Source organism: Echinops telfairi, unplaced genomic scaffold, assembly GCF_000313985.2.
Source record: "Echinops telfairi isolate 266 unplaced genomic scaffold, ASM31398v2 ScPeMD7_18;HRSCAF=68, whole genome shotgun sequence".
Taxonomy (NCBI): domain Eukaryota; kingdom Metazoa; phylum Chordata; class Mammalia; order Afrosoricida; family Tenrecidae; genus Echinops; species Echinops telfairi.
In genome coordinates, this window is record NW_022103915.1 from 96,821,908 (window position 1) to 96,835,728 (window position 13,821).

The following is a 13,821-nucleotide window of genomic DNA, read 5'->3' on the forward strand; positions in this document are numbered from 1 at the left end:
GTAACCAGAGAGAACCTTCCCAGGTGACACCACTGGTTGCACTGACTCAAAATAAGTTGCTCGATGCTCACCTAGCAGGAAAAACGCATACTACGAAAGCTCCGCCCAGTGGTGCTTTTTTCCTGGCTGGTTTTTTTTTAGGGGCGTACCCCCTCATAGACAGAACTATTCAGCCTTGTCACATTTAATTTTGGGTAAAAGCCTGATATCCAGCTGGAAACATTCTTTGAATAGCTCCAAAATCTGTTGTTGTTGTTGTTTGTTGTTGTTAATGATCATCCAGTCAGTTCCAACCCATATCCAGCTCAGGCACAACAGGAAGAAACGCTGCCAGTCCTGTGCCATCGTCATATGATAGAATGTTTCTATTACAGTCAGAGTACCAACCAGCTCACTACACAGGTCACCTAAGGGCTTTTGCCCAGCGGCAGCGATATGCCTTTAAATGGTGAGCGAGAAAAACATGAAATAGACTCAAGGAAGATTGAAATTATATTTGAGTCCATGAATAATAATATGTTATGAATTATGAAACAAAAGTTGGAGTGTTTGAGGTATAAGCCCAATATATAAAACGATTTGTGGAGAACTGCTACCAAATTTTCCACAAAGAACATTTATATCACTGTCTGACACATTGTTCCGGCTTCAGAGAGAATCTCGCATGTTTATTATGCTATATAAATTAAGAATAATATGTTCTATCCTGTGGATCAGTTTTAGCTTTTATTCAAACCCTTACTAACAAATCCCCATGTCAATTTTCTTGACTTACAGAACACATTATGAAATTGGATAAAATGGGGACCTTTTCAAACATAGCTATTAGTTATGGTTCAACTTTAAATTTTAAAAAGTAAATGAAACTTACCACACTGTCCTTCATCTTTCTTAGCTTTTCATCTATCTCTTTCAGCCTGTTTTGCTGGTCCCTCTGTTCCTTGGTATTCCGAAGTACTTTTTCTCCTGGAGTTATTTCCACATTTCTGTCATTCTCCTAATTTTAAAAAATGTTCAAAATCACTTACAGGCTGGAAATGTATTGTCACACACCCCTCCTCAGCATCTAAGCCTGAAGGCTAGCTTTCTCAATCTTTCTTCCCTTCAAAATAGTACTTAAAACTGTTTTGGTTTTGTTGTTTTTTTCAATCTTCCTGTCTGAAGGAAAGAATGTTTACTTGAACCTAAAACAAATCAGGAAATGAAGTCCACTTCTGGAATCAGCATGGAAGTGGACATTGTGACTAGGAGGCGATGTCTGAGTTCTGAGTCATGCTTTCACCAGCTTAGAACCTTGAGCAAATCATCATTTCTCCAACTTTTAATTCTATCAGATAACAGGGGGCAAAACTCCCCATCCATTTTATGCTGTAAGGGGAAGAAAGCAGACTTGGACAAGTCCGAAGTATTGAATCCTCACTCCACTTGCTCCTGCCCATAAAATCAATGGACTTCTCTGAGCTTCTACTTCGATGTCAGTAAATGGTGGTAATAAGAGGGGACAGGGTACTCTAAAAAGTAAAAGAAGTCCTTGCAGAATATAGTGGGCATGCAAAACAAATCTTAGCACCCAACAAATGTGAGTTGGGGATGTAATAAAAAAGACCCTAATAAAGAATAAGCATCACATCCATCATTCTCAGCAATACTTGTATTTACAGAATAAAAACAGGTGATCAAAAAAAGGTGGGGGAGTATTTCTCGACGGTCACAGTCCCATATCTAATGCTAAACAACCATTCTGGCTTCTCTCCAACAGATCTCCCACTGTGTCGTCCCGTTAGTGATTGGCACCAATGGCCACTGTTGAACCATTCGCTGTCCATGTACATACGCCAAGAATGGTCACCACCCTACGTCCTAACACACCTCTGATCAAGGCCCTCTGTCCTTTCCCTGCCTGTTATACCTCCTCAGCACTCACTCGAAGGCTTCACACTCCAGTGTGCTTTAGGGTCACCTACCTACAGAGCGTGCAAACTAAATGTTTTTAATGCATAGACACAGCCCCTTCCTTCCCTATCTTCAAGATTTTGATTTAATAGTACGGGCTATGGACTGACAACCTGAAATTCACTGTGAGTTATTAATACCTCTATGGACTTAGTTACTCCTTGAGACTCCTACCTGGTCTCTTTGCTACTGGTCTCCTCAGTGTTACCATCTGCATACCTGTGAGCAGGTTGCTTTCTCTTATTGGGTCTCCATCTCAGCTGATAGGGTTTCTTCCAACTCTAACAGTCTGTGGTGTCCGTACCTCTCTCTGTTGTTGTTAGGGGTCATGGAGCTGGTTCTGACGCACAGCAACCCGAACGCACAACAGGATGAGAGCACCACCTTTCTTTCTGTGCCAGCCTCACAACTGTTCCTATGTTCGAGCCCATTGTTGCAGCAATTGTGACAATTCACCTTGTCAAAGGTCTTCCTCATTTTCACTGTCCTTCTACTTTACCAGGCTTCTTTATTCCATGTCCAACTTTCACATGAGTATGAGGCAATGGAAAATACCATGGCATGGGTCAGGCACACCTTAGTCCTCAGAGTAACGTCCTTGCTTTTCAAAACTCTAACAAGTCTTGTAGAGCAGATTTATCTAATACAACTCATCTTTTGATCTCTTGACTGATGCTTCCAATAGCATTGATTGTGGATCCAAGCAAAATTAAATCCTTGCCAACTTCAATGATTTCTCCATTTATCATGATGTAATTCATCGGTCAAGTTGTAAAGATTTTGGTTTTCTTTACATTGCACTGTAATACACGCTGAAGGCTGCAATCCTTAATCTTCATCAGCAAGTACTTCAAGTCCTCCTCACTTTCAGCAAGCAAGGTTGTGTCATCTGCGTATCACAAGCTGTTAATAAGCCTTCCTCCAATCCTGATGCTGCATGCTTCTTCATATAACCCAGCTTCTCTGATTATTTGCTTAGCACCAAATTGATTAAGTAGATGAGAGGATTCACACCTTTCCTGACTTTAAACCCTGCAGTATTCCTTTGTTCTGTTGACACACCTGCCTCTTGATCTATGTAAAGGTTCCCCATGAGCACAATGACGTGTCCTGGAATTCCCGTTCTTCTCAGGGTTAGCCATAGTTGTGATGGTCCCCAGTTGAATGCCTTAGCATAGCCAATAAAACACAACAGCCAAGATCCAACTGACATCAGCAATGATATCCCATGTTCCACCTCCTCTTCTGAATCCAGCCTTCATTTCTGGTTGTTCCCTGTTGTTGTATTGCTGTATCCCTTGCTGGATGATCGTCAGCAAAAGTTTACTTGCATGTGCTATTGTCTTGTTCTATAATCTGAGCCTGCTGTTGTCTCACTTCTCTTTGCAATGGGTACAACTATGGGTCCCTTCCACTCTATTTGGGACCAAAGGTTCTGGAACATCATTCCTCTGTCATGATTTCTGATAGCACAATGGCACAGCACAAACACTTGAAGAATATCTTTTATAAAACCAGAGGCCAAATGGAAGCCAGAAAAGTGGTTACTGATTCTGGCAAAAAAGTACCCGGGGGCACATTCAAGAGGCTCTATGGTCCCCGGGGCATTCTGTTCTCACATGAATGTGATAACCAGTATGCTCCATTTTCATGATCTTCGGGAAATCTCTTGGTTTCCTGTGCTAGAATTGTTTAAACAGATTCTTTGATCACACCATTGCTGTATCATTTGTATGTTCCTGGGCCACAGAGGAATGTGTTCATAGCTAGCTCAGCGAAAGTGCTCCCTGAGATACGCTGGATGTTGAAGGAGCCCACAAGAAGAGAATTGCCCTTAAGGTCAATAGCTATTTGTTGATTTGACTAATTAATTGTCACGGGACTCTCAGTTCATCCTTAGGAAAATATCTGTGGTGTTGACAAAGCCGGCAGGAGTCTTTGAAGCTAAGTAACCTCATTTTCAAAAGACAAAATAGAGAGGTTACTCAAATCTTCATTAGTTATCTGATATGCAAATAAAGTACACTATTAAGGGGGCAATAAAAACACAAACCTGCCTAAATAAAACCAGCTGGCAATGCATTTTCAAGCTAATACTATACATTTCCACAGGCAACGGCTATTTCCTGTCCTCGGATGGATCATTTGCTTGGCAGTACATAAAGTAGGGCAAATTTCTTCAGCAAGATTATGTTTAGTCCCTTGGAATATTGACATTTAATGAAAGAAGCATTGAGTACATATTAGTATTGAAGAACAAAGAGATATGAACTTCAAAGTAACGCATGAATGGCAAGAAGAATTCCTCAGATTTAACAGGTTAGCATGGGAGACAAAGACTTCTGAAGTAACTTATTTATTCCCCATTCCAGAAACCCACGCTTATGGCATTTCTGGAAACGGCAGGTGGTCAGCAAGATTTCCGTGCTGGGATTGGTTGTCACCGTCTCCTAAGAGATCACATAGTGAGTGGCTCCAAAGAACAGAAACGCACGTCTTACACAAGAAGTCTGAAGGGGCATCAGTAAAGCTATGCTAGCTGTCGACTGACTAGGGGCGAAGGTACTTCCTCGTGTCTTTCAATATCTAGTGGCCCTGGATGTTGAGACGATTCCAGCTCAGAGCAACCCTATGTATTACAGACAAAAACACTGTCCAGTCCTGTGCAGCTCCGCAACTGTTCTGTTTGAGCCCATTTTGCAGCCAGTGGGTTACTCCAGCTCATGAAGGGTCTTCCTCGGTTTCACTGACGCTCCCCCGACTCCTTCTCCAGGGACTGGTCCCTCGTGAGGGCACATCCAAAGCGCATGAGACAAAGGCTCACTCTCCTCACTTTTAAGAAGTATTCTGGCTTTACTTCTTCCAAGACAGGCTGTTCCTCTGCAGGCCACGATCTTTTCCATTTTCTTCGCCAACAATGTTATTTAAATGCATCAATTTCTTCTCCAGTCTTCTGAATTTCACATGCATATGAGGAAGTTGCAAATAGACGGCTTGGGTCGGGCACCCTTGAGTCCTCCAAAGGACATTTTTGCTCCTTGGCACTTTAAAGAGGAGCCCTGCTGGCATTGTCAGGAAAGCGTTGGCTGCAAACCACAAAGTCAGCAGTTCAAATCCACCAGCCACTCCACAGGTAAAAGATGAGGCTATTTGCTGCTGCAAAGACTTGTCGTTCAGAACCCTGCGTAAAGTCACTACAAGTCAGAACGGACTCAATGACAATGAGGTTTGATTGAAGCAGATTTTCCCACTGCTGACTGACTTCTTGAACTACTGCCTCCAATAAGCGTTTGTGGTGGATCAGAGTCAAATAAAATCCTGGACAAGGTCAATATTTTCGCCACTTATCATGATGTGGTTCCCGAGGCCAATTGCGAGGTTTTGTTTATTCTACATTGATCTATAATCCATACTGAATGCTGAAGTCTTCGATTGTCATCTGCAAGTGCCTCAAGTTCTCCTCACGGTCACCAAACAAGGCTGCGTTATCTGCAAATCTCAGGGTGGCCACGGACCTTCCTCTAATCATGTCGTCACATTCTCCTTCACATCGTCCAGTATCTTGGATTATTTGCTCAGCAAACATACTGCATAAATATGGTTAAATGATACAGCCCTGAGGCATATCTTTTCTGATTGTTCCCTTTGTTCTGTTCAAAGAGCTGCTTCTTGGACTATGTACCCACCTGACTTTGGTATATTCCCTCATTAACTAAACTGAAAATAAAAGAAAAACCTTATTTCCAAACAAGGTCACATTCCAAAGCACAAAGGTGTCCATGTATCTTTTTGGGGAGGGGCACAATTTAACCCTAACCCTAGCACACATAGAAAGTGTCTCAATAACTGCTCTGTCAATATAGGGGTCCGTGCAGGGTCAAGTGCACTCCATCGCTCTTTATGAAACCCTGCAGGTCTCGGGTGCACCAAGACAGCATCCTTCAGGGTCATCTGTTAAACCGTGTTCTACAGCTCCTCGATTTTAGCTTCAGTTGAGACAGTAAGAACCCCTCCCCAAAGAGGTCACTTTTGCTGTCAGCCATCGTTTGCTCTTGGCAGGAAATGAGACGAATACATACAAGTACTTTTCCTCACACATATGTTTAAGTTTTTGCCAGTCTTATCAAATTGTGTACAACTGAATCAATATGTTAAAAAGACAACCAATTTCGAGAGGACCTTTATATTCAATTAAGTGTGTAGAGTTACGAACAAAGAATGTCTTGTCAATGACAGTCATTTCAAAAGACCCCCACCCCTCTTCCCCACCCACCCTAACCAAAAACCAACCATGAACAGGAATTCTAGATTTAGTAGGACTGATTGCATGAAAGATGAATAAATTACACTCTTGACAAAAGCCAAACTGAAATGAATTTATTATTGAATCCAGTTGCTAGGGATTTAAGAAACTGGATGCTTACATAACTCCTATATCCTAAATATTTTTGGCAAACACTGGAATCTAATATTTAAGCACACAAGAAATATGGTAACTAAATTACGGTACATCATTCAATTTCATGGTGGGATTTACAATATGCGGAAAGAACTAACTGATTTGTTGGAAAGTTAGAGGATGGATACAGAAAGGTATGCACAGCTAAACCACAGATCTTAAGAAAAAAATTGCTTCAATTAGTTCTCCTTTGCAACGATGAAATGAAATAAAAAGCAGATGGACAAACAGCAACCACATGATGCTATCCACATTACAGTAATAGCTGTCATCTGTCCTTCTTTCTTTTGAACGAGACCACATGCCTTTTACATGTGTTTTACACTAAGGAAATCAAATAGGTAAAAGTCAAATGCTGTTTTAAAACCATGGCCACAAAGGTCAAAGCCAGGAATCGATGAAGGAACATTGCCAGCAAGAAGCTGGCATCAAAAGGGAGATGTCAAGTCAGCCCTTCACAGTGACCAACCCTTTAAAAACCTAAGATCCACACTACTGTAGACCCTCAAACTATTCAAAGTTAGTGACATTCATTGGAAAAGTCGATTTTATGTGCTGGTCAAATAGTGCCTTACAGTTAACACAGAAAGTAAGAGAGCCTGGATGCTTGAAAGTGCTCAGGAAACTTTTTTTCATTGCCCCGCCCCCCACATAAAATCTCCAAAAACATTTAAATTTCATTAGACTTTTCTTTCCCCATCCTCTGACTGCATATACTTCCTGTGTTTTTCATAAGATGAAATCCCATGTTGTGGTTTTTCCCACTCTATGATCACTCCACAACTTTTTCTCACTTACACGATACCCTCCAGTGAGATAGCCTACAAGTGAGAACCCCGGTGATGCAGAGAACTGCTCATTGCAAGATCAGCAGTTCAAAGCCACCAGCCACTCCTCAGGAGAAAGATGAGGCTTTCTACTCCTGTAAAGAGTTACCGTCTCCAAAGCCCAGAATCCGCAGCTCTACCCTGCCCCATTGGGTCCCATTGGGTCACTGGGAGTGGAAATCGACTTAGTGAATTTTTGGCAGTAAGAATTTGAGTCCTAAGAGTATAACATGAAGACTCTGAATACTATGAATATTCATCTGAATGTTCAACCCCACCCACACGGTCTCCTACGAAACAAGTAGACATTATTCAGAAACTATACTGATGACCTGTGCAAGGACTGACAGGTGACAACATGAAGTGACCTGAACGCTAAGCAGCCATGCAATGCTGCAGCAAACTGGAGAACCACCTCATCCAGGAGCTGCCAAGCAAGGATTCAGGCACGATGCCGCCGGGTCTTCCAATTTTTAAAAAAAAACAGGATTTTGTATCTTTATACAAAATCACCCAGTTTTTAAATGTTGACTTCAAAAAGTTCATTAAACCCCATGTGGATAAAGGAAATGTTCTGTGAGCCAAATGTGTTTTAGTGCTGCCAAATATGTTCTTGTGCGATATGACTGGATTCCTCTGCGGCATCTCTGGCTCCTTCTGCTTCCTCAATGTGGAAGTGAACGTTCTTGATATTCTTTCTGGATGTATGTGCTTTCTCTCGCGCACTCTGAATCACGATAGCAGACATATAAATGTCCCTGCCTCTATGATACGAATCCTGTGCTGTGGCGGGGCAGTGAATTATTCAATATGGCCCTACTCGCCAGGGTTCTCCATTTGGTGATACATTATTAATCCTAACCTGTGGTTAGGGCCACATTTTGGAGTGAGATGTCTGTTATATGAAGAGGCAAGATTGAGGTAGCTGTATCTTGAGTCCCCCACCTTACTAGTGAGTGCTCACTGGGAATACTTTTGAGACATATAGATTAGCCACCATCATTGATAACTGTGTAAAAACAAGAATTTCCTAAGTCAAGTTGTTCCCTGATGAGCAAATCATCAGCTTCCTGTTTAATTAAGAAAAAACAAGAGGCGAGGGTCACAGAACTGGGTGGGACTAGATCTGGCCCATTTAACATACGCAATAACAACCAACGTGTGTTCAACAGGACTGTTAAGACATTATGAGGCTGAACCCACACCTCCATCAACACCCTAGACTTGAGCAAGATGCTATCTTTATGACGTCTCCTTATGACGTCACTGTGGTTACAACTTGGGCTGGGATCCGCAAGTTCAGCAGTCTGGAACCAGAGCTGCTCCATGAGAGAAAGAAGGGACTTTCCACTCTGGTAAAAAGTTAGTCTCAGAAACCCACAGGGGCAGTTCTACCCTGTCCTATAGGGCTTCGATGGGTCAGCATCGATCAGCAGCAGGAAGTTTGCTTTTGGGCGGCTATCTTCCCTACTTGAGGAAGCACAGATGACTAGTTCTTTTACTGAGTCACCCTGACCAACACATCAGACACCAGTTACCACCCTAGAAGATCCTAAGAAAAAGCACCGGGCCCAGGGCCCAGCCAGTCAGTCGTCTTGCTGACTTAGTCCCAGTCCATTGTAAATGGCCGATCGATCGAGTCAGAGTTTCTTCTTTGGCCTTCAGACAGCTTGTGTCTTTGGAGCTGAGCTGACTAAGACCTGGGAGACCATTGGATCACTTTAAAGAAGTCCCCATTTTTACTATGGTTCATACATCTGGCTTGTCTCCATCTGACCTCTGGCTCTTGGAACTTCAGCCAGCAGCCTATTGCCTGACCTGACTGACCAGCTGCTACAGCCTGTCAGTCAAAAGCCTGCGTCCGACCTGCCAATCTGGGTCCGTCAACCCTGCAACCATGTGAGTGAGAGGAACCCTCCAGACTGATGTCTAATCTACAGATTTGGGACTTGCCAGCCTCCTCTAGCCCATGAGCATCTCCTTGATGGTTCACATGTTCTTTGAGACAGTGTAGCAAATTATGGAACCCCAAGACAAGAGGGAGAACTGAGGGGAGGAGAAGCAGTGGTTTCTTTAACCTTCACCTCGCTGGGATCAGCGTGTGCTGATCCTTCTGAAAGAAACGATTCATGCAGCTGTCTTCATTCATGAAGCTGACTGTCATTACATTATGATGGTCATAATATTGACTATCAATTATCACTATGACTATCATAGCATCAGTTGACTTCTTTGTTGGACATTGTGCTAGGCATTTCTAGTCACACATCCACTCTGCACAAGAATTGTACAGAATAGTATTATTATTCCTACTCTATAGATGAAGAAACTTGGATTTAGAGTACTTAGTACTCAAGTCTTTAGAAATGCTTAATATTAAAACCAGAACTTGAATCTTTGACTCCAAAGAACTTTATATTTAAGTACTTAAATGTTTATATTATCTTACTTTGACTCCAAAGTACTTTATATTTAAGTACTTACATTTTTATATTATCTTACTTATACTTAACTCCCTTACAAGTCCTTCAAGGCTCAATTAATACTTGCTGGACTGTCAATGAAAAAGCAAGCATTTATATTCCACTTGAAAGACATTCTTTTTTGTCTGTCCTTCATGATTAGGAGTCCTGATGCCATATCAGGTAAGCACCCGGCTGCTAACTGAAAAGTAGGCAGTTCAAGCCACCAGTCATAGCGCAAGTTGAAGAGGAGGCTGCCTGCTCCTGTAAAGACTTAGAAAGTCTCAGAAACCCTTTATATGGTCACCATGAATCAGAATCAGCTCTTGATGGCACAGGTACTTCATGATAATTTTTTTCTATTTTTAATGCAAACAGTACAAAAAAAGAAAAATAATAGAACTGCCTGATGTGAACTCTGAAGATAGTGCTAGTTCCCTAGAGCAACAGAATTAAATAATAAACCTATGTACCTTTATTTAAATACAAGGGGAGTCCATGAAAAATTTCATTATCTGTTCTTTTTTTTTTCACTTTTAATTGTAAATTAGATGAAAATTTACTGAGTAGATCCCCAGTTTTACATTCATTCAATAAGTCAGAAACATTTTGTTTAAACTCACCCCTGGTAATCCTCTCAATGTATCATGCACTTATCTACTCCTCCTCTGTCTCCTTTCCTCCTCCTCCTCCTCCTCCTCAACCCTCTGTACCGTCCTTGTGTAAATGCTGCCTGTTGATCTTAAATGACTGATTCACCAAATATGCGTGTGAGTTCAGCTCCAGACCTGAAGGTGACTAAGGGCCATAGACCTGAGGGTTCTACCAGTCTCTAGTCAACCACTAAACCTAGTTGCTTTTATGATTTTGAGTTTGGTTTTACATTTTTCGCCCACTCTATCCAGGACCTTCTAATGAGATCTTTTCTAGAACCGATGGTATTCTTCCTTACGAAGCATGAAGAAAAATTACTGAGGAGCTAGTAGCTTGCAGTGTTAAAATAAAGTGGATATCTATGGTTCTGTAAAAGTTGGAGCTTGTTAATCAGCTGAGTAAATAAGCAGGGTTTATCCAGGATTGACTTCTTTATATGTATTCAAAAAGTATCCCAATCCAAAAACGGTGTCCATAAAATAATTTGCCATGTGAATAACATTTCTGACTTGAAAGCTGTTTTTAGTTAGAAATGAAAAATGCCAATTAAACAAAAGCTCAAAGGATATTTTGTTTTGCAGGTAAGAAACATCAGTTAATTCTTTCCAGCAACTGTGAGGTTACATTTCATTCAATAGGAGTCCCTAAATGCAATTTTCTCATTTCTCTCCGAATATATGTTGTTTCACATTTTAAAAATGTATAAACTTGATATGTGTGAGCAAAGTAATGTACTGTTAATATGTCTTAAATATTTTATCTGAACCATAATGTGGTCCAAAAATGTAATTTAAGTGATGATGACAGAATCTGATGACATTCATTCGTTATTTGACTCCCTAATGGCCAAATAAATCTCTAAATCTGCCTTCCAATAACAATATTTGACAGAATGCAAAAGAAACTTTCTACTTTCAAGACTATTATTCAACTCGGAGATCTCAGCAACTCCTACAATTTTGTCTGATATGTTTTTCTATAGATGAAATCCAAGATAGGTAAATCTATCAAGACAGGAGCTGGATTAATAGTTCCTTAAGGGTACACCAGGGGACGTTGGGGAAATGGAGAGCTAATAATAATGAGTACAATAAAGAAGAAGATGTTCTAAAATTAATTGTGGGGATGATTACACAACTCTTTTTAAAATGTGATTGAACTATGGAATTGTATGATGTGAATGATATGTCAATGAAACTGCTAAAAATGATTTATGAGTAAATCTATGAGTAGATAAACACGCATGCTAAATGTGCATAGGAAGGAGAATGGTAGTCCACCTACTACACGCATGCACACCACATTGTGCTGTCTTAATAGTCTCTCCTTGAACGCTAGGTTCTAATATTCGTTGTCATGGCTTCATAGGACTCACTGACAAAATTCATTACTAAAGGGCTGGTTAGGGAACAAGTTGCAAAGCCAGTTAGAAATGCCCAGGAGAGTTATTTATTAGGACACGGCACAAAGTTCGTTCAGGTCTGCTACGAAACGTCCAACGGAGCATAGCACTCTCCGGGAAGCCACAACCTAAAGATTCCGCTCAAGCTGCACAGGGAGCTCTCTTTTTCTGTTCAACTACCAAACCCAGCGCCCTGAATTAAGTGCCCAGGGGCACCCCACTCCAGTAAGCCTTAGCCCAAAGGCACTCAGCTACACTTCCATGGGTCAGCCAGTCCCGCTTCCCCAATTAAGTTCCCAGAGGCAGCCCACTCCACAAGCCAGTCTCCTGCACAAAATCACTCAGCTTTACTTGCTCTGTGGTTTGGGAAGTCCGTCATTCTGTCCCATGCTCTGGCTCTGGTTTTGTTTCTGCTCCTCTGATGATGTAGCTGTCTTCTGGATCCAGGGGGTTCACTGAACAAGGGGGCCCAGAGGATGCACTCTGATCCTGGTCTCACTAGTAATGAGATCCCCCCTCCTGCTCCACAGATGGCTCATTTTATATACAGCAAGATGTCATTCCAGGGAATACAGTTCACAATTACTTATAAGTATCAGTATCTTCTCCCATTTTTTTACAAGACCCATGAAGGAAAAACTTGTCTGGTGGGAGTTGGAGATTTTGGTTAGATGTGCCACATTAAATAATTCACTGCCCTCCATACACAATTAGATATTTGGGAAAGGGTATTTGTACTTGGGTATTCACCTTTGCTGCAAATATATCCATGAATGTGGTTGAGCATTTAGGGGTCAAAGTAATAAAAATGTTACTGGGGAGGGGATGGGGACAGCTCAGGAGCATAGTCCCTGGGGGACACCAACATCAATTAGCACCGTCCACAAAAACCATGTTCCACATTGTCCTTCGGTGAATAGTGATAACGATCTTAAAAGCTCTTGAACAACAAACTCAGGTGTAACTATTGTTCTCTCTCTATCTGGAGGAACGTGAGTGATGGAAATTGAAGATACATGAAGCAATGGACTAAGAGGCCACGAATAGGGTCAGTCTCCACATCCCTGAGGCCAGAAGAACTAGATGGTACCCAGCTACCACTACAAACTGCTCTCAAGCAGATCACACGAGAAGATTCTGGTGGAAATGTGGAACAAAACTCAAAATCATGAAAAAAAAAGAACAGGATTACTGGTCATAGAGAGACTGGTGGAACCCTAAGGCTATGGCCTATGGCCCTGAGTCCCCCTTAAAGTCTGGACCTGAACTCAGCCTCATGGTTCAATTTTCAGCCAAACAACAGACAAGTCCATCATGGGAAATTTACACTCGGAATGTACACACACCTATGAATAACCAGCCACTGGAGATTAAAAGGACAGGTTTACCCAAGGACACAGTTCAGAAGGGTTAGGAAAAGAGGAACAAAAATAGGAAGCACAAGTAAGAAGTGATGCTACATTGAAGGAGTTGCAATCAATGACATGAAACAATGTGTGTGGATTGCTGAATGTAAAATTGATGATCTGCTCTGTAAATCTTCACCCAGTTCACAATAAAACGTTTTCAAAAAGTGAACATTTTCTGTGGCTCTATCCCAGGGAGCTGCCAATGGTAAGAAAAAGGAGTAAACGGGAGAAGTCATCAGAGGTTTATGAAAACTACTATCCAGCTCTGAACCCCCTGCCATCTGCTGTGGCTCACGGCAGCCCTGCCTAGAGTTTCTGAGGCTGTGAACCTTGCTGGCAGCAGAGAGCCCCCATTTTCCCCTGAGGAGCACCCGGGGTTTCGAACCAATTTAGTGGTGAACAGTTGAACACTTACCCTACAGCACCACTGGGCTCCTAGTGAACGAGCTTCAGCATGCATCAACGTAAACATTCTGTATGCTCCCCACAATCCTCCTCTAGTTCTTAAACGCTTCCTAACCCCAACTACCACGACCCCAATTCTGCCTTGCAGATCTGGCTAGACCAGATGATGCACAGCAGTACAGATGGGAATTGGAAACGCAGGGAATCTAGGACAGATGAACCTCTCAGGACCAGGGGTGACAGTGGCGAT

At 41.9% G+C, this 13,821-nt stretch overlaps 1 protein-coding gene across 1 annotated transcript in view; it reads right to left on the reverse strand.

Annotated features, from left to right (window-relative positions):
- Positions 1–13,821, reverse strand: part of FSIP1 (fibrous sheath interacting protein 1) — a 201,030-nt gene that overhangs the window by 134,131 nt on the left and 53,078 nt on the right. Inside the window, exon 9 of the mRNA XM_045287732.1 lies at positions 872–997. Within this exon, the coding sequence (XP_045143667.1) occupies positions 872–997 (126 nt within the window). The remainder of the gene's footprint in view (positions 1–871; positions 998–13,821) is intronic.